Source organism: Suricata suricatta, chromosome 7 (genome assembly GCF_006229205.1).
Source record: "Suricata suricatta isolate VVHF042 chromosome 7, meerkat_22Aug2017_6uvM2_HiC, whole genome shotgun sequence".
Classification (NCBI taxonomy): Eukaryota; Metazoa; Chordata; class Mammalia; order Carnivora; family Herpestidae; genus Suricata; species Suricata suricatta.
In genome coordinates, this window is record NC_043706.1 from 36026385 (window position 1) to 36049872 (window position 23488).

Genomic DNA, 23488 nt, shown 5'->3' on the forward strand with positions numbered 1-23488 from the left:
AGAGACAAAATTAAGAAAGTACAGTATCCTTTGCTTGCTTTTCCTCTTCCTGCCATGTAAGTTTTGGTGAATGTCGATGTTTCCCAGAGCCCTGCTTTATTTGTTTGCTTCTTACCCTGAACATTTGTGGGAGAGAAGAGAAGGGATGGGAAGCTGGTATTTCTGGGGGTAGCTTTAAGGAACTGGAACTAGGAGGTGTGGGTAGGGTGACGCTGAGATGAGACATCATAGCAAGTTGAGAACTGGAAAGGATGCCAAGGTTGGTGAGCAGAGAAGGGATCACAGGTTGGATGTCAATACTGAGGGGTCAAAAGCTGATAAAGAGTGAGCTGGAGAAAAAGCCAGGAGGAAGACAAACAAGCAGGAGTATGATCGCGGCTGATCATGACTGGCTTTCACGCTGCTGCTATGTGATGTTGGGGGTAGGAGACACACCGGCTAAGTTTGAAAGGCCACGCATGGGCCTGACTGCTGTCTCTGCCTTCCGACCCCTCATCAACCCATGGATAAAATGGAGGATGTGTTAGTGACAGGAAATCCATCCTAGTCTCTGGCCCTTGGGACCAGGTGGCAGGGTAAAGGATAGCAAGCAGCCTCAGCAGCCTAGAAGAACACAACAAGTGGGTAGTTTGAGTTCTTTGGTTTGTTTTTTGAAGTTTGTTTTTGTTTAAGGCAAGTGGACTGTATGTGTTGGCAGGAGAGCCAGGTATTGCTCATCTTTACATAGAATATATACAGTGTACTGCAAGTTACAGGGGGCTTGGCTTTCCTCCAGGTTTCTGCTGGCTCCTAGGATGACAGTGGTGGTTGGAAGTGTACAGAAGTAGAGGTGTAAGAGTGATGGTTGCTCTGAATATGGCCATCTGGGTTGCCATGTGCAGGGAGTTGATGTGAATTCTGCTGGCTCGGTAGGAGGACCAGTACTGTTGTCTTCATGGTGTGTAGTATTTGGAGGAGTCCCCTGAAAACAGGTTCATTTTCTGTTTGGCCATTGGATCAATGGGCCTTCCCTGGAGAGTTTGAGCATTTTTCTCCAAAACAGGAATCAAAGTGGGGAATCATCAATGAAGTTTAAGGAACTGAGCAGCCTGTAGATGTGAAGGACCTTTTTTTTTTTTTTTTTTTTTTTTTTTTTTTGGTGAAGTAGGTGGTGTTGGTACATTGAGATGGAGGCAGCCATTTGTGTAGTAAAGTTGATTTTGAGGGTTTCCCAGGGCTCTTCAGGGGTCAGAAGTGACTTCAGTTGTCTTTAGGCTTCTTGGGACTTTTGTTGCCTGAACGCAGGTGAAAACAGATGTGGATTTGTGCTAGTCTTACATTTCAGAATTGTGGGGAGGGCCGAAAGAATGGTAAAGTGTTTTATTTATTTATTTTATTTAAAAGTTGTTAATGTTTATTTTTGAAAGAGAGAGAGAGAGACAGAGACAGAGACAGAGAGACAGAGAGAGAGAGAGAACAAGCAGGGAGGGGCAGAGAGAGAGGGAGACACAGAATCTGAAGCAGCTCCAGGCTCTGAGCTGTCAGCACAAACCCAAGGCAGGGCCTGAACTCATGATCTGCGTGGGAGATCATGACCTGAGCCAAAGTCAGATGCCCAACTGACTGAGTCACCCAGGAACCCCATAATCGTAAAGCACCCCATAATGGTAAAAAATCTAGTGATCCAGTGAAATGATTTTCAGAAAATTCTCAAGAGTAAAAAGATAAAATTATTCAAACATCTGTAAGAGCTTTTACTCAAATTCTTTTCTTCCCCCTCTTGAAAGGCAAAGTGATCAAAATCTGAGAAAGGTAGTAAACTCTCTCTCCACATAATAGAAATAGTCTAACAGTAATAATGATTGGTGATAGAGATTTGTCTTCTATTTTATCTCCTCTGGCTGGTTTTAGCTAAATGATTCTAGGGCCTGTTTATTGCTTTGATTTTTATTTTTAAAATTTTATTTATTTTTTTAAGAGATTTTATTTTAAGGGGCACCTGGGTGGCTCAGTCGGTTAAGCATCCGACTTTGGCTCAGGTCATGATCTCATGGTTTGTGGGTTCGAACCCCGCATCGGGCTCTGTGCTGACAGCTAGCTCAGAGCCTGGAGCCTACTTCAGATTCTGTTATCTCCCTCCTTCTCTGACCCTCCCCTGCTTGCACTGTCTCTCTCTCTCAAAAATAAATTAAAAACATTAAAAAAATTAAAAAAATAAATTAAAAAAAGATATTTTATTTTAAGTAATCTGTACACCAACGTGAGGCTCAAACTCACAACCCCAAGGTTCAGTGTTGCATTCTTCTCGACTGAGCTGGCCAGGCACCCCTTGCTTTGTTTTTTAAATCAATGATTCATTAAAAGCGTATTCTAGATAAGGCTGCTAATATCCCATTTCTAAAATAACACTTTTCTTTTTAAGATTACAGAAATGATAACTATTGTGCAGACATATTCAGCCTTGAGTAATTCCACGATAGAAGGAATAGATATTATGTCAATAAAATTCAAAAATATATATCAAAGCATTAAGAAAAAACAGTATGACATTCTGGATCCAAGAAGAACAGAATTTGATACAGATTTCTTAGAGTTCATGACAAAAATCAATGGTTTAGAGGTAAGTAATTATACATACTTTTATTTTAGTAAAGCTGAAATGTCATCAATAGTACTGGAATTCACATAAAAGTATAAGAGAGTACTATAAAAGTTACTCTTGTGTAATTGATCAAAATGATTTGCCAGTGTGAATAATTTTTTAACGAGTCCACAAAATATTTTCCATCTTTCTTTACATGAAAAATGAGCATATTCAGTAAAAGATATCAACGAATAACCAGAAGCCCAAAGAGCTGTTGTAGCTGGGGTTCGTTTCTAGTTTGCATTAGAATTTCTGTTCCATTATTACCATTATTGTTGTGCCAAGGAGGAGCCCATGTCAATTTTCCGGTCTAAGAGAAAATGTGTCATCCTTATTTTTTGTTTTAAGTATGAGAAGATTTGACGACAGATTAGAAAGACTGCTTGCTGTCCCCTTGGCCTTGCACTTTATGGGCACATTCTCTCTGCAGCTTAGAGGACGGCTCTAAAGAAAACTTCATCCTGTTTGTCATTGCTTGTGGGGTAGCAGAGGGATGAAGGGTACTTAAAAAATATGTCTGGTGAGACCACAACATATTTCTTTCCCACCTTTTGAGCTTACATGACCTCAGTTACCTCATAAAGTGCTGTAAACCTAGGCTTAGCCCCCAGGGAATGGTCTCCTCTTTGCTACAGAATGTTCTGGAGGTACAGAGAGAGACAAGAATATACTCTGTCCACTTTCTGAATCTGAAATTCTTGCCATGATGGTGAAGAAAATTATATTTTCCTCATTTACTTTTTAAAAATTATTTAAAAACTATATTAAGGTAATCTGGACAACATAAATAAGAATGATCCTAAAATTCTAATAACACCTTTTCTTTTTGGCATAGATTTCTTTTCAGTTTTTGAAAGAGTGTTTGATATATTTTAGTTATTACTTATACTGTTTGGCCAGTTGGGTTTGGTGGAGTTTGCTCCAAAAATGCTTTAGGAGTTATATATTTATAGCAATAGGAATTTGTGGGTTTTGAAAACAAATTATTGCTTATTTTTATGATTTACTTATTTTTATTATTATTTTTCATCTACGCCAAGTGTACTCTTTAATCCCCATTACCTAGCTCCCCCATCGTCTCTCCCACCTCCCCTCTAGTAACCGTCAATTTGTTCTCTATAGTTAAGAGTCTGTTTTTTGGTTTGTCTTATTTTTTTTCCTTTGCTCATTTGTTATGTTTCTAAATTCCACATGTAAGTGGAATCATATGGTGTTTGTCTTTCTCTGGCTGACTTATTTTGCTCAGCACTATGCTCTCTAACTCCAGTCGTGTTGTTGCAAATGGCGAGATTTCACTCTTTTTTATGGCTGAATAATGTTCCATTGTGTATATACCACATCTTTTTTATCCATTCACCTATTGATGGCCACTGGGGCTGCTTCCATAGTTTGGCTATTATAAATAATGCTGTAATAAACATAGGGGTGAATATATCTTTTTGGGCTAGTGTCTTTGTATTTTTTGGGGGAGTAAATACTCGAGTAGTGTGATTACTGGATTACTGATACTAATTTTTTAAGGAAGCTCCATACATTTTTCACAATGGCTGCACCAATTTGCATTCAGCAACAGTGCAAGAGTGCTGTCATGTCTCCACATTCTGGCCAACACTTGTTGCTTCTTGTATTTTTGATTTTGGCCATTCTGACAGGTGTGAGGTGATAGCTCATTGTGATTTTGATTTACATTTCCCTGATGATGAGTGATGATGAGCATCTTTTCATGTGTCTGTTGGCCATCTTTGGAAAAATGTCTGTTCATGTCTTCTGCCCATTTTTTTTTAACTTTTAAAAAACTTATTTATTTGTTTTGAGAGAGAGAGCACACATGCACACTTGCTGCAATCATGGAACTTTATTGGCCAGATCTGTATCACATGCCCAGCTCGGAGGTTAGGCATTGGGATCAACCCCACTCAAATTACATGATATCATGCATTTTAATCCCCTCCGCCTCTGATCTCAGGGTTGTAAGTTCGAGCCTTACATGGGATGTAGAGATTACTTCCGCCCATTTTTTAACTGGATTGTTTTTGGATCAGTTATTCATATATTTTGGATACTAATGTTTTATTGGATATGTCATTTGCAACTAGCTTCTCCCATTCAGTAGGTTGCCTTTTAGTTTTGTTGGTTGTTTCCTTTGCTGGGCAGTTTTTTAGTTTGATGTAGTCCTAATAATTTACTTTTGTTTTTATTTCCCTTGCCTCAAGAGACATATCTAGAAAAATATTACTACAGCCAATGTTAGAGATATTATTTCTTGTGCTCTCTTCAAGGATGTTTATGGTTTCAGGTCTCACATTTAGGTCTTTAATCAATTTTGAGTTTATTTTCGTGTATGGTGAAAGAAAGTGGCCCAGTTTCATCCCACATGTTGCTGTCCAGTTTTCTCAACACCATTGGTTGAAGAGACTGTCATTTTCCTATTATATATTCATTCTCCCTTTGTCAAAGATTAATTGACCTTATACTTGTGGGTTTAATTCTCAGTTTTCTTTTCTATTCCATTGTTCCACTGTCTATTTTTATGCCAGAACAATACTGTTTTAATTACTACCTCTTTGTAATATAACTTGAAATCTGGAATTGTGATACCTCCAGTTTTTTCCTTTTCAAGATTTCTTTGCCTATTCAGGGTTTTTTTTTGTGTGTGTGGTTTTATACAAACTTTAAGGTTGTTTGTTTTAGCTCTGTGAAAAATACTTATGGTCTTTTGATAGGGTTGTTTAAATTTGTAGATTGTATTGGGAAGTATAGACATTTTAACTATTTCTTCTTCTAATCTTTGAGTGTGGTATGTTTTTCCATTTCTTTGCGTGGTCTTCAATTTCTTTCATCAGTGTTTTATAATTTTCAGAGTACAGGTCTTTCACTTCTTTTGTTATATTTATTCCTAGATATTTTATTGGTTTTGGTACAATTGTAAATGGAATTGCTTTCTTAATTTCACTGTCTGCTGCTTCATTATTGGTATATAGGATTGCAACAGATTCCTGTGCAATGATTTTGTATCCTACAACTTTACTGAATTTATTTATCAGTTCTAGTATTTTGTGTGTGTGTGTGTTTGTGTAGTCTTTAGGGTTTTCTATATATAGTATCATGTCATCTGCAAATAGTGAAAATTTTACTTCTCCCTTACCAATTTGAATGCTTTTTATTTCTTTATGTTGTCTGATTGCTGTGCCCAGGACTTTCAGTTCTATGTTGAAGTACAGTGGTGAGAGTGGACTTGTTCCTGACCTTAGGGGTAAAGCGATCAGGTTTTCACCATTGAGTACGATGTGGTCTGCGTGTTTTTCATTTAAGGCCTTAATTATGTTGAGATATGTTCCTTCTAGGCCTACTTGGCAGAGGGGTGTTTTTTTTTTTTATTGTAAATGGATGTTGTACTTTGTCAAATGTGTTTTTGCATCTATTGAAATGTCATATGGTTTTTACCCTTTTTCTTATTGATGTGATGTATCATATCAATTGTTTTTGCAAGTATTAAACCACTCTGGCATCCATGAAATTGATCACACTTGATTGTGGCAAATGATTTTTTAAATATAGCGTTGAATTCAATCTGCTAATATTTTGTTGAGCACTTTACATCCATATTCATGAGAGATTTGGCAAAAGAGTTCTCTCTTTTTGTGTGTGTGTGATGTCTTTATCTGGTTTTGGTATCAGGGTGATCCTGGCCTCTTAGGATGAGTTGGAAGTTTTTCTTCCATTTGTATTTTTTGGAAAAGTTTGAGAAGAATGGGTATTAACCCTTTAAATATTAGAATTCATCTGTGAAGTTGTCTGATCCTGGGCATTTCTTTGTTGGGAGATTTTTGATTACTGATTGAATTTCATTGCTGGTAATTGGTCTGTTCATATTTCCTTTGTCTTCCTGCTTTAGTTTTGGTAGGTTATATGTTTCTAGGAATTTATCCATTTCTTCTAAGCTGTCTAATTTGTTGGCATATAGGTCATAATATTTTGTTACAATTATTTATATTTCTGTGGTGGTGTTATTTCTCCTCTTTCATTAGTAATTTTTTTAAATTTGGATCTTCTCTCTTGATAGAGGTTTATCAATTTTGTTGATCTTTTCAAAGAACGAGCTCCTGGTTTCATTGATCTTGATTGTTTTTAGTTTCTATATCATTTATATCTGCTCTGATCTGTATTATTTCCTTCCTTTTTCTGGGTTTAGGTTTTATTTGTTCTTCTTTATCTAGCTTCTTTCACTGCAAGGTTAGGTTGTTTATGTGAGATTTTTCTTGCTTCTTGAGGCCGACTTGTGTTGCTAGAAACTCTCTTCTTAGAACTAACTTTGGTGTATCTTATATTTTTATGATTTATTAATAAAGACTACATATTATAAAAGCTTTTCTGTGGTCTTAGATATATATTTTAGCTTTCAGTAAGTTTAGAGATTGTCTTAAATTTTTAATATTTTGGGGGCTCTGTCAGTTTCAAGTCTGACTTCGGCTCAGGTCATGATCTCACAGTTCGTGGGTTCGAGCCCTGCATCAGGTTCTCTGCTGACTGCTCAGAGCCTGGAGCTTGCTTTGGATTCTGTGTGTCTCTCTCTTTGCCCATCCCTTGCTCACACTGGGTCTTTCTCTTAAAAACGTTAACAATTTTTAAATTTTTAATATTTTCAAAAATGTGTCAACGTTAAATTTTCCTTCCTTTCTCAAATTTTGATTCATATGCATGGCCCATATTAGAGACCATAACAACTTATAAGTGAGAGTGGTTTGCAAGCAGTACTTCAGTTCCATCAGTGGAGGACCAGGAGTTCGGAGTTTACTGCTAGGGATAGTGAGAGTCTTGGAAAAGTATGTTCTTCTTCTTGTTCTTCCTTAATGTCACAAAGAGGGTTGTGAGAACAGTCAGGTTGGAAAATGACACTTGTTGACCCTTCGGGTCTATATGTCATTACATTGCTCTACCAATATGCTTAGAAATTTAAATATCCCAAAAATATGCTTGGTAAGGGACATTCACTCCTTTTATAAATCTCTAGTCATATCTCATAAATAATGAGCAGCAAAAGCAAACCTCATATGTAATTTTAATTTTTCTAGTAACAGTCATAGTTAATAGTTAAAAAATAGTTAAAAGAAGCAAGTGAAATTTATTTTAATATTACACTTTTCCCAACCCAACATAATTCAAAATATTACCATTTTAACATTTCACCAAGATAAAAATCTTGAGGGGCGCCTGAGTGACTCAGTCAGTGGAGTGTCTGACTTCGGCGTAGGTCATGATCTCACGGTTTATGAGCTCTAGCCCCACATCGGTCTCACTGCTGTTAGCACAGAGACCACTTTGGATCTTCTGTCCCCCTTCTCTGTCTGCCATTCCCTTGCTTGTGCTCTCTCTCTATTAAAAATGATAAAATAAAAAAAATTTTAAGAAAAATCATTGACATATTTTACATTCTTGTCTGTGTGTGTGTGTGAAATCCAGTGTGTATTTTACTCTCAGAGCACATCTCACTTCTATGTAGTGACATTTCAAGTGCTCAGTAGCCACGTGTGGCCTCCATGCTGGACAGTGCAGTTCTAGATGCTTAGGTGGCAGGTATGTTTAAGGCAATTTTGATTCTACAGGGAAATCATTAATTGTTGTTAAACAAAAATAATCTCTCCCTATATTTTCTTTCAGATACAAATACAGGCATTTATGAACACTACTTTTGGAAAAATCTTATCTTCTCAGCAGGCCCTTCAACTTCTTCAAAGGTATTTATAATGCATTAAGCAGTATAGTTCCTTGGTGGGATAATTTTATATTTGAAAATATAGTTTCAAATAAGATATTTTTGGAAACCTCTTCTCTGTTAACTTTAAGACTTATAAACATTAATTTTTCAATTACCATTAAATAGACTGGTAAAAATTTGAAATATAGTATGATATTTCTCATTGCATTTTTTGAAGCAGAAAGTCTTCCAATAAGGAGATGAAATTATTTCACATGATTTTTCCTCCAGCTATGTAATATATTTGAAGTTAATTTCATAGATGTTATTGGAAAGGGAACAAATAATATTTAATTCTGCATCCTGCAAGGATTTCTAAAAGTGAAATGATCTAAGAGTAGTAGATACTCAACTTCTCATTTTCCCTCCAGAGTGCCCCTGCTGCTTCCTTTTCCTCTATTCCTGACAACGGTGTTCTCCTAAAGGTCAGGGCAGCCTGGACTAGAAGCCATTTCCTGTGAGCTCATGGAGGGCTTGTGGTCTATGTTAGGGATCTTTTGAGAATGTGCCCCTGAAAGCCAGTGCATCTGATTTGGGCCCAGCTTTGCTATATAGCTCCATGTCTCTATAATGTTGGATCATACTAGTGAGGCCTCACCTCATGAGACCACTGAAAGAGTCAAAACCGGCAAAAAATGATTTTGACAAATGATAGTGCTATACTATAGGCAGATGGCAGCACCATTTTCTTTTTGATGTCTCTGTTTCTGTATCTTTCTATCTGTCTGTCTCTCTCTTTACCCATAGTACGCTGGTGTGAATTTACTTTATCATCAGTCCATTACTATCCCTAGTATTTTCTGTGCATCACTTAGAGTATTTGTCAAATGAGTGAATGAATGGGTCTTTAGGATGGCAGCAATTCTTAAGTATGTTTCTCATTGACTTTTTGATTATTCACCCTTACTTACTTTCAGATTCCAGAAGCTGAACATCCCCTGTCTTCAGTTAGAAATACACCATACCATTGAGCGTATTCTTCAGTATTATGTGGCCGAACTTGAAGCTATTAAGAAGGCAAGGGTCATGTTTATGAACAGAGTGGTACTTTAGTACAAAAAGAGAAGCATTCTGAAAGTGTTTTCCCTTATTCTCTTGTGCCAGGCTTTTCAAAATGACCCTTTCACTGCTAAGGACCTCTGATGTGCCCCTCTATATGTGGGAAGGTGTTGACAGTATACATATGTCACTGGACAGCCAGATTTGTATCCCTATGCTCTTAAGAACAGGTTTTGTTTTGTTTTGTTTTGTTTTTATAACAGCATTTATGTGTGTATAGGAAAGCCCATTTAAGTTGATATTTCTGTGTATAGAAATATGGGCTCTGGAGAATATTGTGACAGATATAATGTAGCTTATTGCTCCCTTATTTGAATATCTCCTTAAAATTTGGGATAAAATACAGAAAAAATATACATGTAATGGGAAATAAGGGTTTAGAGAGAATTAAATGTCATATATTGGAAACATCATAGTTTCTGAGCCACGGATGATCTCTAAAGTGCATTTACATATTTATTGACTAGCTCCTATACATAAAACATGTGAATGCAAATGTAGTGAATATCTTTTGCCTTTTCCATTGTATTGAATTTTAAACATCAATACCGTGTCTTTAATTCCAGCTTTATCATTCTCAGAAAGATGACCCCCCTCTTGGCCGCAACATGCCCCCTATAGCAGGAAAAATACTTTGGGTGAGGCAGCTCTATCGCCGGATAAGTGAGCCCATCAACTATTTCTTCGTAAGCCAATAATTATGTTTATAGCATGAGGATTATGGTAGTTTTAATATAAGACATACATTTTGTCCTATAATGTTTGTGTCCAATAAAGTAGCGAAAGCTAATTTTTTCACTGGCAAAAAAATTTAGTTTATAAATATGCTTGAGCCCATTCCTTCATGTTGGGTAGATAAGGTCAATTATAGTTAATCTCTTAGGAGGAGAATCTTATAACTTTATGACTTTTAGTAATATAGGATACTTTATCAAGGCTTTTAAAGAATCATTGTTTTGAAAATAATAAAGTAGAGGCATGATCCTGAAGCTCATTCCTATGTATGGACAGATAGGTCACTGACATATATTAGTGAAAGTGAAGACACTGAGAGTGTATATTCTTTAAAAAAAGTTTTTTTAATGTTTATTTATTTTTGAGAGACAGAGAGAGAGAGCAGAGTACAAACAGGGGATTGGCAGAGAAAGAGAGAGAGAGGGACACACAGATTTCGAAGCAGGCTCCAGGCTCTGAGCTGTCAGAACAGAGCCTGATGCAGGGCTTGAACTCATGAAGTGCGAAATCATGATCTGAGCCAAAGTCAGATGCTTAACCGACTGAGCCACCCAAGTGTCCCAGAGAGTATATTCCTGTGTAAGGAATTGAGATCTAAGGCAGAGTATAATGGAGTATATGCATTCTCTGTGTCCTTAAGATTATTAGATTTCTGAAAAATCCCAGGATACTCTTAGGCCCTCTTGTCATTCTGAAATTGCCAGTTTGTCTTGTCTTTGTTTTTTGTGTGGTTTGGGTTGTTTTGTAAAGAGACAGAATAACAAAGCAGAGTTGGTGGCATCTTATGCCTAATACAGAACAAAATAACAACCAAAAATAGTCTTTCAAGTAATCTTAGTATTTAAACATTCTTGGATATTAATTTTTTGTTGTTTCTGATGGCTGCTATCATTTATTTTCCTGTTCTCACTATTTGTAAAAATACAAAAAGCCTGGCCTTAGAAAAGAGGCGAGGACGGGGACTATATTGCTGATTGACTCTGCAATTGGATTGCTGTTTTTGACATCTGTGAGTCAAAACATAAAGCTTTCAGTTTTTATGTAAAAAAATTTGGTTTTTGTCCTTTGATATAGTTACTTTATTTTGAGTGCTGGAATTTGGGGATTTTCCCTGATATTCATTGACAGCTCAAGGAAAATCAGTCCATTGTGTCTTGTTCAACAAAGTGGGGAGGGAATAGAGAATTGAAAGCAGAGACTCAGCCTGACTGGCTGTAAGGCTAGAGACCTCTCTTTCTTCTTAAATCCTCTATTTCCTTTTCCAATTTTCCCTTTCTGCTGGTAATGATTTTCTACTTCCATCCTTAGTTTGTATGGCTTCCCTCAGCCCTGTTTTACTCTGAGGCAAATTCTAACTTGCTAGCATAATTATTTGATGACATTTTAAGTACCAACAGCTTTATGATTTGGATACAAAAACAATCAACAGTCTTTTAATTATAAATCTTTTTTCCTCTTAAAAAAACAGAAACACTCAGAAATTTTGTCCAGTGCAGAAGGTAAAGCTATCATTCGTCAGTATAACAGAATTTCCTATGTTCTGGTGGAGTTCGAGGTGGTTTATCACACGGCCTGGGTCAGAGAGATCTCACAGTTGCAGTACGGTGTGTATGAGATTGTGCAGTGACACTCGGGAGGAGGTGTGAGATTTTGAATGAATTTGTGGTTCTGGAAAATTTTTACATCCCTTTTATGCAACATTATGATGGTCAAATTTAGCTTTGGGGATGATACAATTATGTCTTTTTAAATGCAATTATTTCTTTACAGTTATGAAATACTATTCTGATTTTATAAGCACCAGTTGCCATCACCTTTAAGTTGATATACTTAGGTTGTGACTTCCCACTAAGAAATAGTATTTAGAAGTAAATTTCGAGACTATTCATAGTTTCCATAGATTTAGGGAAGTTTACATCTTCAATTTTATAGATTCAAATCTCAGTCCCAATCAGGGGAGGAAGAATTGCACTTTGCTTTTTTTCCTTCCTTCCTTCCTTCCTTCTTTCCTTCCTTCCTTCCCTCTCCTCTCCTCCCTCCATTTTTCCTCCCTCATCTTTCTTTTTCTATAACAGAATTTAACTTCACTTTGAGCTCCAGTGGATTCACAGTAGTAAGGCTGTGTCTAGGTACCCCTGAGAGGTGCTAAGGCATCAGGCAGAGTTCACTGTGAGGCAGGGGAGGGCTGATTATAAGTCATCATCCATCCATGCTGGCATCATCTGGGTGCTGTTACTGTGTGGGTTCAATTGTCGGTCCGTTCAGTTTTCTGCTCTGTCCCATCTTAACCTTCAGCTTTACCCATAACCTTGATGGAACCCTGACTGTAGTCCCTGATAGAGAGGTCTCTCCTTCCCACCAGGACCCGACCCGCACCCCAGCAGGGTACAGAATTGCAGGCACAGGAAGCACAAATCCTGCAGTTGGGTCAAGAAGTGATGGTACGAGGAGCCACTCTTTTTCTGCATCTTGGTTCCTGACTCATCTATTTTAGCTGTTGAAAACACATCGCCGTTATAAGCTGTTGATTCATTCATGCCTGCATCCTGGAGGACGGGGCCCCAGCCCTCCAGGCTGTCTTCCCCACCTGGCACCTTAGTTTAGCTTTTAATAAGCCACTCCTATCAGGCCAGCTGTTCCTGGGTAGTGAGTACGGTGCGACCTTACGGATCCTAAAGAGGGTCAGCAAAGGAGCAACACTCTCAAAGGAGCATTAAGAGAAACTTAAAATTCACATTCTGGGAAAGGTTAGAAGAGAACTATTAAGTAAAGAATGGAGCATGTACTATTTTGCTTCTACAATACCATACCCTTTCCTACTTTTCTTTTTCCCAATGGTTTTTCCTCTTAGCAGCACATGTTCAAAAACAAGTTCACCCCTTACCTGTTCCATAAAGCTCCTTCCTGTTCTCCCAGCAGAAAATAACGCTTTCCTCCTCCAGAGTCCTCTATACGCTTTATCTGCTGCTCTTTCTCATGATACTCACTGCTTTATGGATCTGTTTTATCTCCCCGACACAAAGGATGCTAAGTCTGTTTTATCTTTGTATCCTTTAAATAACAGTGATAGTAAAATAAAAATAAAGAAAGAAAGAAAGAACAGTGATAGCTGATACCTGTATAGTCCTTCCAATATTGCCAGGCTTTGTCAAAGCACTGTACGTATGCGGCTTCCTTTTAAGCCTCATGGTGACCCTATGAGGAACTATAATTATCCTCATTTCATAGAAGAGGAAACTGAGGTACTGCAGTCCCTTGCACAAAATCATCACACAGCTAGGAAGTGGCAAAGCTGGGATTTAAATCTGCCTTTTCCTATGAACACGGGCTAGTGGAAATGAATTGCTCTGCAAGACTTCTTGTTGTATTGACGTGGCTATATTTAACAATATAGGAACTCGGAATAATAATTGGGGACCTAGTGTTGGCCTCTTGTGGATGCTTGCTCTATAAGGTTTAATGAAATGTCACTCAGTCCTGGAGCTGACTTCCTGGCTGTCATTATTCTTAGTGGTCTTACTGACCATTTTGTCCTTTCAAGAAAGCTCAGTACAGCCTTAAGGAAGACGGATTTCATTAGATGAGTGTTCCAAGGTTATTTTGGAATTTACTTGGGAGGATCAATGATTTCAGGCCCAATTTGAAAAAGATTCCAAATGAATTAAGCAAAACTTTTAGTTGAAATCCTCATGCAACCAGCAGCATTAAGAACCATCTTCAGACTAATTGATGAATAAAAGTCAACTAACTTCAAGGGGATATACAGACTATTTTATTTTACTAGAAATTCAGTGCAGCCACATTCTATGAAATTATGTGAGGCTTGGAAGATACATAGGAAATTCTCATGGTAGTAGTGTTTGTTAATATAAGCTATAATTTAAGCTAGCACATACTCATCTTGAAGTGTATTATTATTATTATGTCTCTAGAAATAATTCATGTTAGGATACCAGATGAGCTAAGGCTACTCACCACTAACTGGGATTACATATTTCAATTTGTAATAAAAAGCGTGCCTGAAAATTCCTTTATATATGAAGGATATTCAGGTAGTAGTTTAGGTGTAGCCTAAAGTAAAACATCCTCTACATCCTAGAAGGTTACAGTGCCATGGTGTTTAATAAATATGCATTGCTGGTATTGAGCTCAGTTACCAGCAATTCAAGATGAAGGCTTAATTCAGATAAACCCCTCTGAAGAAGTAGGTTGGGGCTGTGGGGATGAGGTTGTCATATGAGGTGTGTCATGTTTTGTAGTGTGTGCTCCTTCCAGTTCTCTCGCAGCCGTTAGAGCACAATCTGTTAAAATAAGCTGCATTGCATTAGTTGCCGTAGACCCATTCACAAAAGTGTTGCGGTTCATAGCATGAAGGCTATCTGTTCTTCGTCCATTTTTATCTTTCTGAGTCTGATTGTATGGCTTTGCAGACACACTGCATTCATTTATCTGTTTTGAGCACTGACCACGTGTCAGATGCTCTGCCTAGGACCTACGGTAGCCAAAACTATTGTTCTATTAAGAAGTCAGTCCCCAGTGAAGACAGGTGTGCAAACATGGCAGGAAACAGAAAAGAAATCCAGAAAAACTAATGCCAATAATCATTTATTTGCAGCTTTACAAGCCACACTTTTTGTGCGACACCCAGAGACAGGGAAGTTGCTGGTTAATTTCGATCCCAAAATTTTGGAAATTGTTCAGGAAACTAAGTGCATGATAAAAATGAAGCTGGATGTACCAGAACAGGCAGAGAGATTGCTAAAAATGGAGAGTAAATTGAAAGCAGATAAATTGCATTTGCAGGTAAGATAGATTATATTTTTAAATTATTTTTGAGGGAGGTTTTTGCTTTGGTAAAAGAAAAATATATCACTCGAGTTGTGCTGATGTGATATCAAGGGGAAATTTGTTACTATCTTGATTCTTCATTTTTTTCAGTCTTATTGAGGTACAGTTGACAAAATTGTAAGATATTTGAAATGTGCATCATGATGATCTCATATACATATATACTGTGAAAGTATTCCTGTCATCTAATTAACACATTTATTACCTCATATATATGTGCATATATGTTATATATATTTGTTTCTTTTCAGTGAGAATGTTTAAGTTCTTCTCTCTTAGTAAAATTCAATTTTCTGATATAGTGTTATCATTTACAGCCACCATGTTATTCACTGGCTCCTCAGTCCTTATTCATCTTATAGCTAACTGATTGTACCCTTTTACCAAACTTTTCCTATGCCCTCACCACCTCCAGCCCCTGACAACCACTTTTCTGCTGTTTTTAAAAATTCAGCTTATTTATTTATTTATATATATTTTTTTAGTGTTTATTTTTGAGAGAGAGACAGAAACAGAGAGACAGAGTGTGAGTGGTGGAGGGGCAGAGAGAGAGGGAGACACACAATCCAAAGTACGTCCAGGCTCTGAGCTGTCAGTGCAGAGCATGGTGCGGGGCTCGAACTCACAAACTGTGAGATCACAACCTGAGCTGATGTCAGACACCTAACTGAGCCACACAGGCACCCCCAATTCAGCTTTTTTAGATTCCTCATATCAGTGGCATCATACAGTATTTGTCTTTGTGTGCCTCATTTCACTTAGTCTAATGTCTTCAAGGCCCATCCATGTTGTTGCAAATGGCAGATGGCTTTCTCATGGCTGAGTAATAGTCCATTGCATATATATACACCGTATTGTCTTGATATATTCATCTATTGATGCATGTTTTCATATCTTGGCTATTGTAAACAACATGGGAATCTAGATATCTCTTTGAGACCCTGATGTGGGAATTGCTATATCATATGGTATTTTTATTTTAATTTTTTTTAAGGAAGCTCCATGCTGTTTTTCATAGTAGCTGCACCATTTTTACATCCACACCAACACTGCGCACGTGTTCCCTTTTCTTCATATCCTGACCAAAACTTGTTATCTCTTGGGTTTTTTGTTTGCTTGTTTTGACAGGTGTGAGATACCATCTCACTGTGGTTTTGATTTGCATTTCCCAGATGGTTAGTGATATTGACTACCTTTTCATGTACCTGTTGGCCATTTGTGTGTCTTCTTCGGAAAAATGTATATTCAGTTCCTTTGTTGTTTTGTTTTGTTTTTGTTTTTACTGTTGATGTATCTATTTCAGACAGTAACTCTTCGTCAGATGTATGGTTTGTAAATATTTCTCCCATTCTATAGGCTGCCTTTTCATTTTGTTGATGGTTTCATTTGCTGTACAGACGGTTTTCACTTTGATATAGTCCCACCTGTTTATTTTTGTTTTTGTTGTTTATGCTTTTGGTTTAATCCAAAAATCATTGCCATGACAGCTGTCAAGGAGCTTACCCCATGTTTGCTTTTTAGAGTTTTACTTTTTCAAGTCTAAAGCTTAAGTCTTTAATCCATTTTGAGTTTATTTGTGTGTGTGTGTGTGTGTGTGTGTGTGTGTGTGTGTGTTGTGTGTGTGTGTATTATAAGATAGGTGTCCAGTTGCATCTTTTGCATGTGATGGTCTAGTTTACCCAATACTATGTATTGAGGAGACTGTCCTTTCCTCATTGTATATTTTTGGTTCCTTTGTATCTTCTTGCTTCTTTGTAAATTAATTGACCATATGTGCAGGGATTTATTTCTGGGCTTTTTATTCTTTTCCTTTGTTTATTCTTTATTTTATTTTAAATTTCAGTATATTTAGCATACCATGTTACATTCCCTCGTTTCTTCTTGATAGCATTAAAATACTGATGTGCAAACAGAAGACGAAACAGAAAAGGTGGGAAGGAGTTGATAACTTTGAAACTATTAAGTTAACAATGTGGGAAGAATTAACTGGAATCCGTATTTCCCATCACACCCCAAATAAATTATGAAGTGGTCAAAAATTGATCATTATAGTTCATCTCTAAAAAATACCTAAAAGAAAATATATAAGCCTATTAATTTTGATTGTGCATACATTTATTTTGATTCAAGAAAGCAAATGTAGCATCAATAATAAGTATGCTTTAATGTGTCAGATGACAAGGAACAGAAAGGGGAAAAACTTATAATGAGAGACATCTTGAAAAGATAATTATCCACACTTTTAAAATAGCATAAATAGAGGAAGGTAATTAAATAATAAATATGAAAAATACAACTCTAGAAAGCTCCACTGACTTGCTGTTTAAAGGAGAGGCTAAGGTAATTTATAGGTGAGGAAAAAGTATGGTAAATTAATATAAATTTAGGTGAGTGGCCTTAATCTTGGCAGGACTATGAGGAAACAGGTATAATGAAACCTTCCTGGTATGAATAAAAATATGACTTGCTTTAAAATAAATTAAAGTAAAACACACCATTTTAACTTTCAACAGGATCTTCTGCAGTATTATGATGAGTTATGTCTGGAAGTGCCTTCAGTGTTTGTCAATCTGATGGCCCCCAAAATGAAAAAGGTTGGTAATGCCAGAGGTTTTATATTGATTTCCCTGTTGTTTAAAATTAGAATCCCGTTCCACAGATTATGGATTTTAGAACATCTATTCTTGTGCCTAGATCTGCTATCTTTCTAGTTCAACATTATAACTCTATTTCTTCTATAGAATGATTTCTTGTCAACAAATTTTGTTGCCTTTGAAAAACAACTAAATCTAAATAATGAGCACTTTCTAAGAATCCATGATTCTTCATGGACAGCCAAGGGTGATTAAAAAACAGTCACCTTTACAAAATATAATGGAGAAAATATAATTAAGGAAATATAACCTATAATATTTCCAGGTAATAAGAAGAAAGCCTTTTTAAATAAATGCAAATGCTCTTGTTAATCATGGAAGCTGCTATGTTTTCTTTCCTTCTTTCTAGGTGGAAACTGTGTTGAGACAAGGGCTCACCATATTAACTTGGTCATCTTTAACATTAGAAAGCTTCTTTCAAGAAGTTGACTCAGTTTTGGATATGTTCAATCAACTTTTAAAGAAGGTATGATAGATACATTTTTTTAAAACTACATACATTAATACTCAGGCTATAACTAATAGTTTGCTCATCTATGAAAGCTATTTAAAGGGTGTGGCTTTTAACTAAAAGGATATCTATTGAGTTAAAAAAATACTGCTTTATATTTCTCTAACTGCTTTAGAGCCTTTTCATGTAGGGTTGCCTTGTTTTTGCCTCTGAATTACTTGCCTTCAATAGGTTAAAATGGTAGTTCAGCTCCACAGTGTAGTTTAGAAAATGGGATAATTGTAGACTGTGGAAGATGGCAAAATGGGGTGCTTAAATATGAGTACATCTAATGTTAGTTAGATGAGGCATTCACCTAATGGAGACTGTCTATAGATTTCTGACATCTTTTCTACGTTGAACATGCATACCTTCTTAGATGTGCTTTTCTCTGATGACAGCGGACTCAGTAGACAAAACTGAGGCTTGAGAGTCAGATAAACCTAGGTGCAATGATCTGCCTTTTGCTGCCGTTGTGTTCCTTCCCAGGTTACTTTACTTAACGGAGCCTTTGTTTCTTTAGCTGTAAAACTTAGATATTAATGAATCATGGACCAGAATAAGGATTAAAAGAGATAACACATAGCAGATCATGGCACATGTTGCTGCTCTATAAAACTTTGGTTCAGCATCAAGCTTTCTTTGCAAACGTACTCCTCCAATTTCCATCAAATTACGCTTGGCTTAGGTCCCACGTTTCTAGATATAGCCCTCTAAATTATTTTATAACTCAAGTACATTTTGGATGAAAGAAGAGTTTTCCTGTCCATGTTTTTTCTTCTTGGTAGATCAGTGACTTGTGTGAAATGCATATTGATACAGTTCTAAAGGAGATAGCCACAACGGTGTTAATTTCCCTTCCTGAAAGTGGTGCCATCAAAGTAGAAGATATGTTGACACTCAATGAGGTATGCATTTCTGTGTTATATTTTAATCATAGAAATACTGGCTCATCTACCTAAAATGAATTTATAATCTAAAAATGGAAATATCTGTCAGTAATATATAGACATCCTAGCTTTTTTGGAGAGCCTCAGATTCAAAGACTTACAAGGCTCCAACAACTCAAGTCCATGGCCACACCCTAGATAGGATCTTACTAATATCCTCAGCCTCATGCTGAGGTTTCCTGGGGTTCGTCAGTGGTTTACTGCTCTTCCTTCTCTTTGTTTCCTCCCAGGGCAATATCGACTACTTCTTGGTTTTAACTACTACATCCTTGCCCTTTAAGTCACTCACAGAAATCTGGGAGTCATTGGGACTCCTTTCCACACTCCCATTTCCTACCTCCAGTCAGTCTTCAAGTTTAGCCAGTTTTTGCCTCTTACTCCGAGTTTGCTTAAATTAATTGCCTGTTCTTTTCCATACTTACTACCCCCTCCTTAGGTCCGGCCCTTAAGGCTTATTTTGAGTTCGGTACTTGATGTTATGATCTGACTGGTCTCGCTGTCTCTATATCTGGCTTCATCATATCCATTCTCCACATTGCCACCAAATCTGATTGTGAAACTCGTGGTCTTAAATCCTTCAACAGCAGTGGCATCTAGTCTCCATAGGACAAAACCTAACCTTGGCATCACATTATACTGAAATTATTTGAGTGTCTATTTATCCTCCAATGGCTCAAAATCACCTAGACAGGAACCCCATGGCCTAGCACATAACACACATAACACAATCTCTCCTAGAAGCACTCACTTTATGTCTCGAACTGGACCCTTTTATTTCTTGCCTGCCATGTGCTTCTGCTACACTTACTCTGCTGGTTTGGGTCACCTTGCTAGTGTCTTTTTCAAAACAACCAAAGGTGGCTCTGTCTCATGGGCTCCAATCCAGCCTTTGGGATACAGGGCCCTTTGCCCCTCTTTCTATGGAAATTTAACTTCTTTTTAGGATACTTCTTCTTGCCTTTAGGGGTTTGGATAAGCCAGCTGGCCTCTTGCCTCAGGACTTAGGCACGAGTTCGCCCCTTCATCCCCAAATTCTAAAGGACATGGGTCAAGGTCTCTGAGTCGTTTTTTTGAAGGCCGCTAATTTCTACCTGATCCCTACAATGATCAAGCTTCCTTTCTATAATTTCAAGATGGGCAAAGGGCTAATGGTTGCCTCCTCTGCTACTATTTAAGAACTGACTTCTTCATAATACGTAAAATCTTAAAATCATTTGTTCCCAGCATTGGGTCCTTGGCTGTAACAGAGACAACACCAAATAACCCTTTTTACATCCTGTTCTTGGAGCATGCAAGTTTAAAATGATTGTATTTTCCTGGCTATTCTCTTCCTTCTATTATTGTTAAGCTTTTTACCCTTGAAGTTTATTGTGTTTGACATTAATCTAGCTACACCAGCTTTGGTTATTATTTTCCAGATTTTTCTTTTTCTATTCTGTTTTTTTTCAACCTTTCTGGGTTCTGCTAGCTTAGGTTTTCTCCTGTAAAAAATATTTAGCTGGATTTTGTTTTTAATCTCCTGTAAAAAATTTATCTTTTTTTTTTTTTTTACAAATTACCGTATAAATTTAATACACTTCCAATTAGAATTCCTATGCAATTCTTTTCATAAATTGGATTAAATTATATTATTTTAAAATAATGAATAATGAGGAATACGTAATAAAAACTTAAAATATTTAAACCCATTGTAATGAAATTAATATGTCATTAACAGGAAAAAAAAGCCCATAATTTAGAGGGACAAAATAAAGAATCTAGGAGAAAACATCACTATAAAAAATTAATACATATTAAAGATGGTATTTTTAGTTCAGTGGGGAAAATGATGGATTATTTAAATGGCGCTGGCACAATACACTGTTTCTCAGGAAGAAAATATGATTTAGGTACCTGTCTCTCTTTTTTAATTATTGAAGTATAGTTGACATATGATGTTATATTAATGTTTCAGGTGTACAACACAATGATTTGACAATCCTATACATTATTCTGTGCTTACCATAATAAGCACAGTCACCATCTGTCACCATACATCATTACAATATCACTGACTATTATGCCATACTTTACATCTATATGACTGATTTATAACTGGTGGTTATATTTCCCATCACGTATTTTGCCCATCTCTCCAGGAAACAAATCACCATTTGTTTTCTGAATTTATGAGTCTTTTTCTGTTTTGTCCTATTTGTTCATTTGATCATTTGTTTTGTTTCCATCCGTGTTGTTGTAAGTGGCAAGATCTCATTCTTTTTTTATGGAGGGTAATATTCCATTGTTTATATATATCACAATCTTCTTTACCCATTCATCTATTGATGGGCACTTGGGTTGCTTCCATGATTTGGCTATTATAAATAATGCTGCAATAAGCATAGGGTGCTTGTATCCCTTTGAATTAGTTTTCTTGTATTCTTTGTGTAAATACCCAGTAGTAGTGTGATTACTGGATCTACTTTTAACTTTCTGAGGAATCTCCATATTGTTTTCCACAGTGACTGCACCACTGTTTGCATTTTCACCAATGGTGCAAGAGGGTTCCTTTTCCTCCATATTCTCACCAACACTTGTTTCTTGTGTATTTGATTTTAGCCATTCTGACAGATATGAGGTGATAGCTCATTGTAGTTTTGATTTGTACCTCCCTGATGATCAGTGATGTTGAGCATCTTTTTATGTGTCTCTTGGTGATTTGTATGTCTTTTTGGAAAATGTTTTCTTGATGTTAAGGTTTTCCATCTTTTTTCAGTGGACTCCTTCAGGCTGGCTTCTAAATTTTTAACACGACTCCAGTAGTCTTTGAAAGCTTCCTTGCTTTCTGGAACTAGAGGTTACCTTAGGCTCATCTTCTACATTTCCTGCCCCAGATCTGGGATCACCCATTTCTCTAGTCAGCCTTCATTCCTTTCCATTTTACCAGTGGAAAATGGTATATGGCGATCCCAGTCTGGGTCCTCGGAAAGGCACTCATTTTAAACTTTTAGCTATTCCTTATAGTATTATGGCTACATCTCTAAGTAATATGCTTGGGGTACTATTTCTTGAATTAGCAAATTTGCACATTATTTTCTTCCCGCTTGCTTCTATCATTCCTCTCTTGTCTTCTCAATATAGTTATAAAATTATTTTTAAACAGTGATGATAAGTAGCAACCCTTTATTATGCCTATATAAATAGCAGCCAGTGCAGAACCAAGTACTGTACATACAACATATGTTTTCTTATACAAGTTTTGCTTTTCCTGGGGGTTCTAATTACCTTTCTTTTTCACATTTTCCTTCAAACACACTATTATATTAGAGTCCAATTTTTCTCCCAAGAGACTTCCTTCAGAGACCTCTGAATCCCTGGTTCAACCTGAGTTGATTACTGTCCAGGTCAGATGCAAAATTATTAACCTAAGACTCTCCCCCATCTGCTCTATTTCCTGGATCTCATATAATTCTAGGAGGGACAGCCTTTCACATTCTGTAATGTTCTTTTCTCAGCATCTGAAATTTCCCAAAGAAGTCTCCTGTTTCCTGCCCAGGGGCTAGGGTAATTTCCTGTAGTCATTTTATTCTCGCTCATCCTAGAATCTGACTGTATGTATGTACTTCATACCAGGTCTTACTTATAAACAAACACAATTAAAAGGGGGCAGGGAATACCTACATCGATGCCCTTCCTTTTGTGCCACTTACAATGCTAATCATCTTTTCTTGCTATGTACCCATAACTGTTGTGACACTGTCAACTGCTCAGTGGGGAAATATTCATATTTACCAGGTAGAATTTACTTTGGAAACACAAAGAACTTTTATATAAATAGAAAGACAAACAGATAACACAAATCCAGGCAATTGGGATGGATTGTGAGCAAGTGTGAATGTGGTGATTGCATTGATATCACAACAGAAGTTATTACTGTTAGATAAGTCTCCAAACTGCAAGTCAAGATACAAGAGGTGGAATTTTGAAGCGTGCTTTGCCAATCAGTATGCCCCACTCACTTCCCTCAGAGGTGTCTAAGGTCTAGTGATAGGTGGACTGGGTTTCCACAAACCTATCATCAGGTGGGCCATTATAGTGAAGAGGAAGATTTAAAATGACAGGGCAAGTCTGGTAATACTCTGGACAGAATTAAGTTCTGGAAACATGCACACATAATGCTAATGTGGGGGCGGGTGGGAGGTTAGTTTAGGCCAACCAGCGGTTTCAGACCGTATTTGGGAACCAGGGATATTTGCAGTCGGGGAAATGGTCCTTGGCTTGGAGTGTCTAACCATGGTTTTAGAGTTTAAGTTCATTATTAAATTCATTTAGGTTTAAGTTCATTATTAAAAAGCTATCATCCACTGGCTTCTATTGGATCTTTTGCTCTATGAT

General features: G+C 36.9%; 1 protein-coding gene across 1 annotated transcript in view; it reads left to right on the forward strand.

The window, feature by feature from the left end:
* DNAH8 (dynein axonemal heavy chain 8) overlaps positions 1-23488 on the forward strand; it is a 323365-nt gene that overhangs the window by 59934 nt on the left and 239943 nt on the right. The window contains exons 11-20 of the mRNA XM_029943168.1: positions 673-706; positions 2402-2599; positions 8282-8358; positions 9296-9395; positions 10004-10123; positions 11641-11776; positions 14788-14975; positions 17534-17614; positions 18024-18140; positions 18953-19072. Of these exons, the coding sequence (XP_029799028.1) occupies positions 673-706; positions 2402-2599; positions 8282-8358; positions 9296-9395; positions 10004-10123; positions 11641-11776; positions 14788-14975; positions 17534-17614; positions 18024-18140; positions 18953-19072 (1171 nt within the window). The remainder of the gene's footprint in view (positions 1-672; positions 707-2401; positions 2600-8281; positions 8359-9295; positions 9396-10003; positions 10124-11640; positions 11777-14787; positions 14976-17533; positions 17615-18023; positions 18141-18952; positions 19073-23488) is intronic.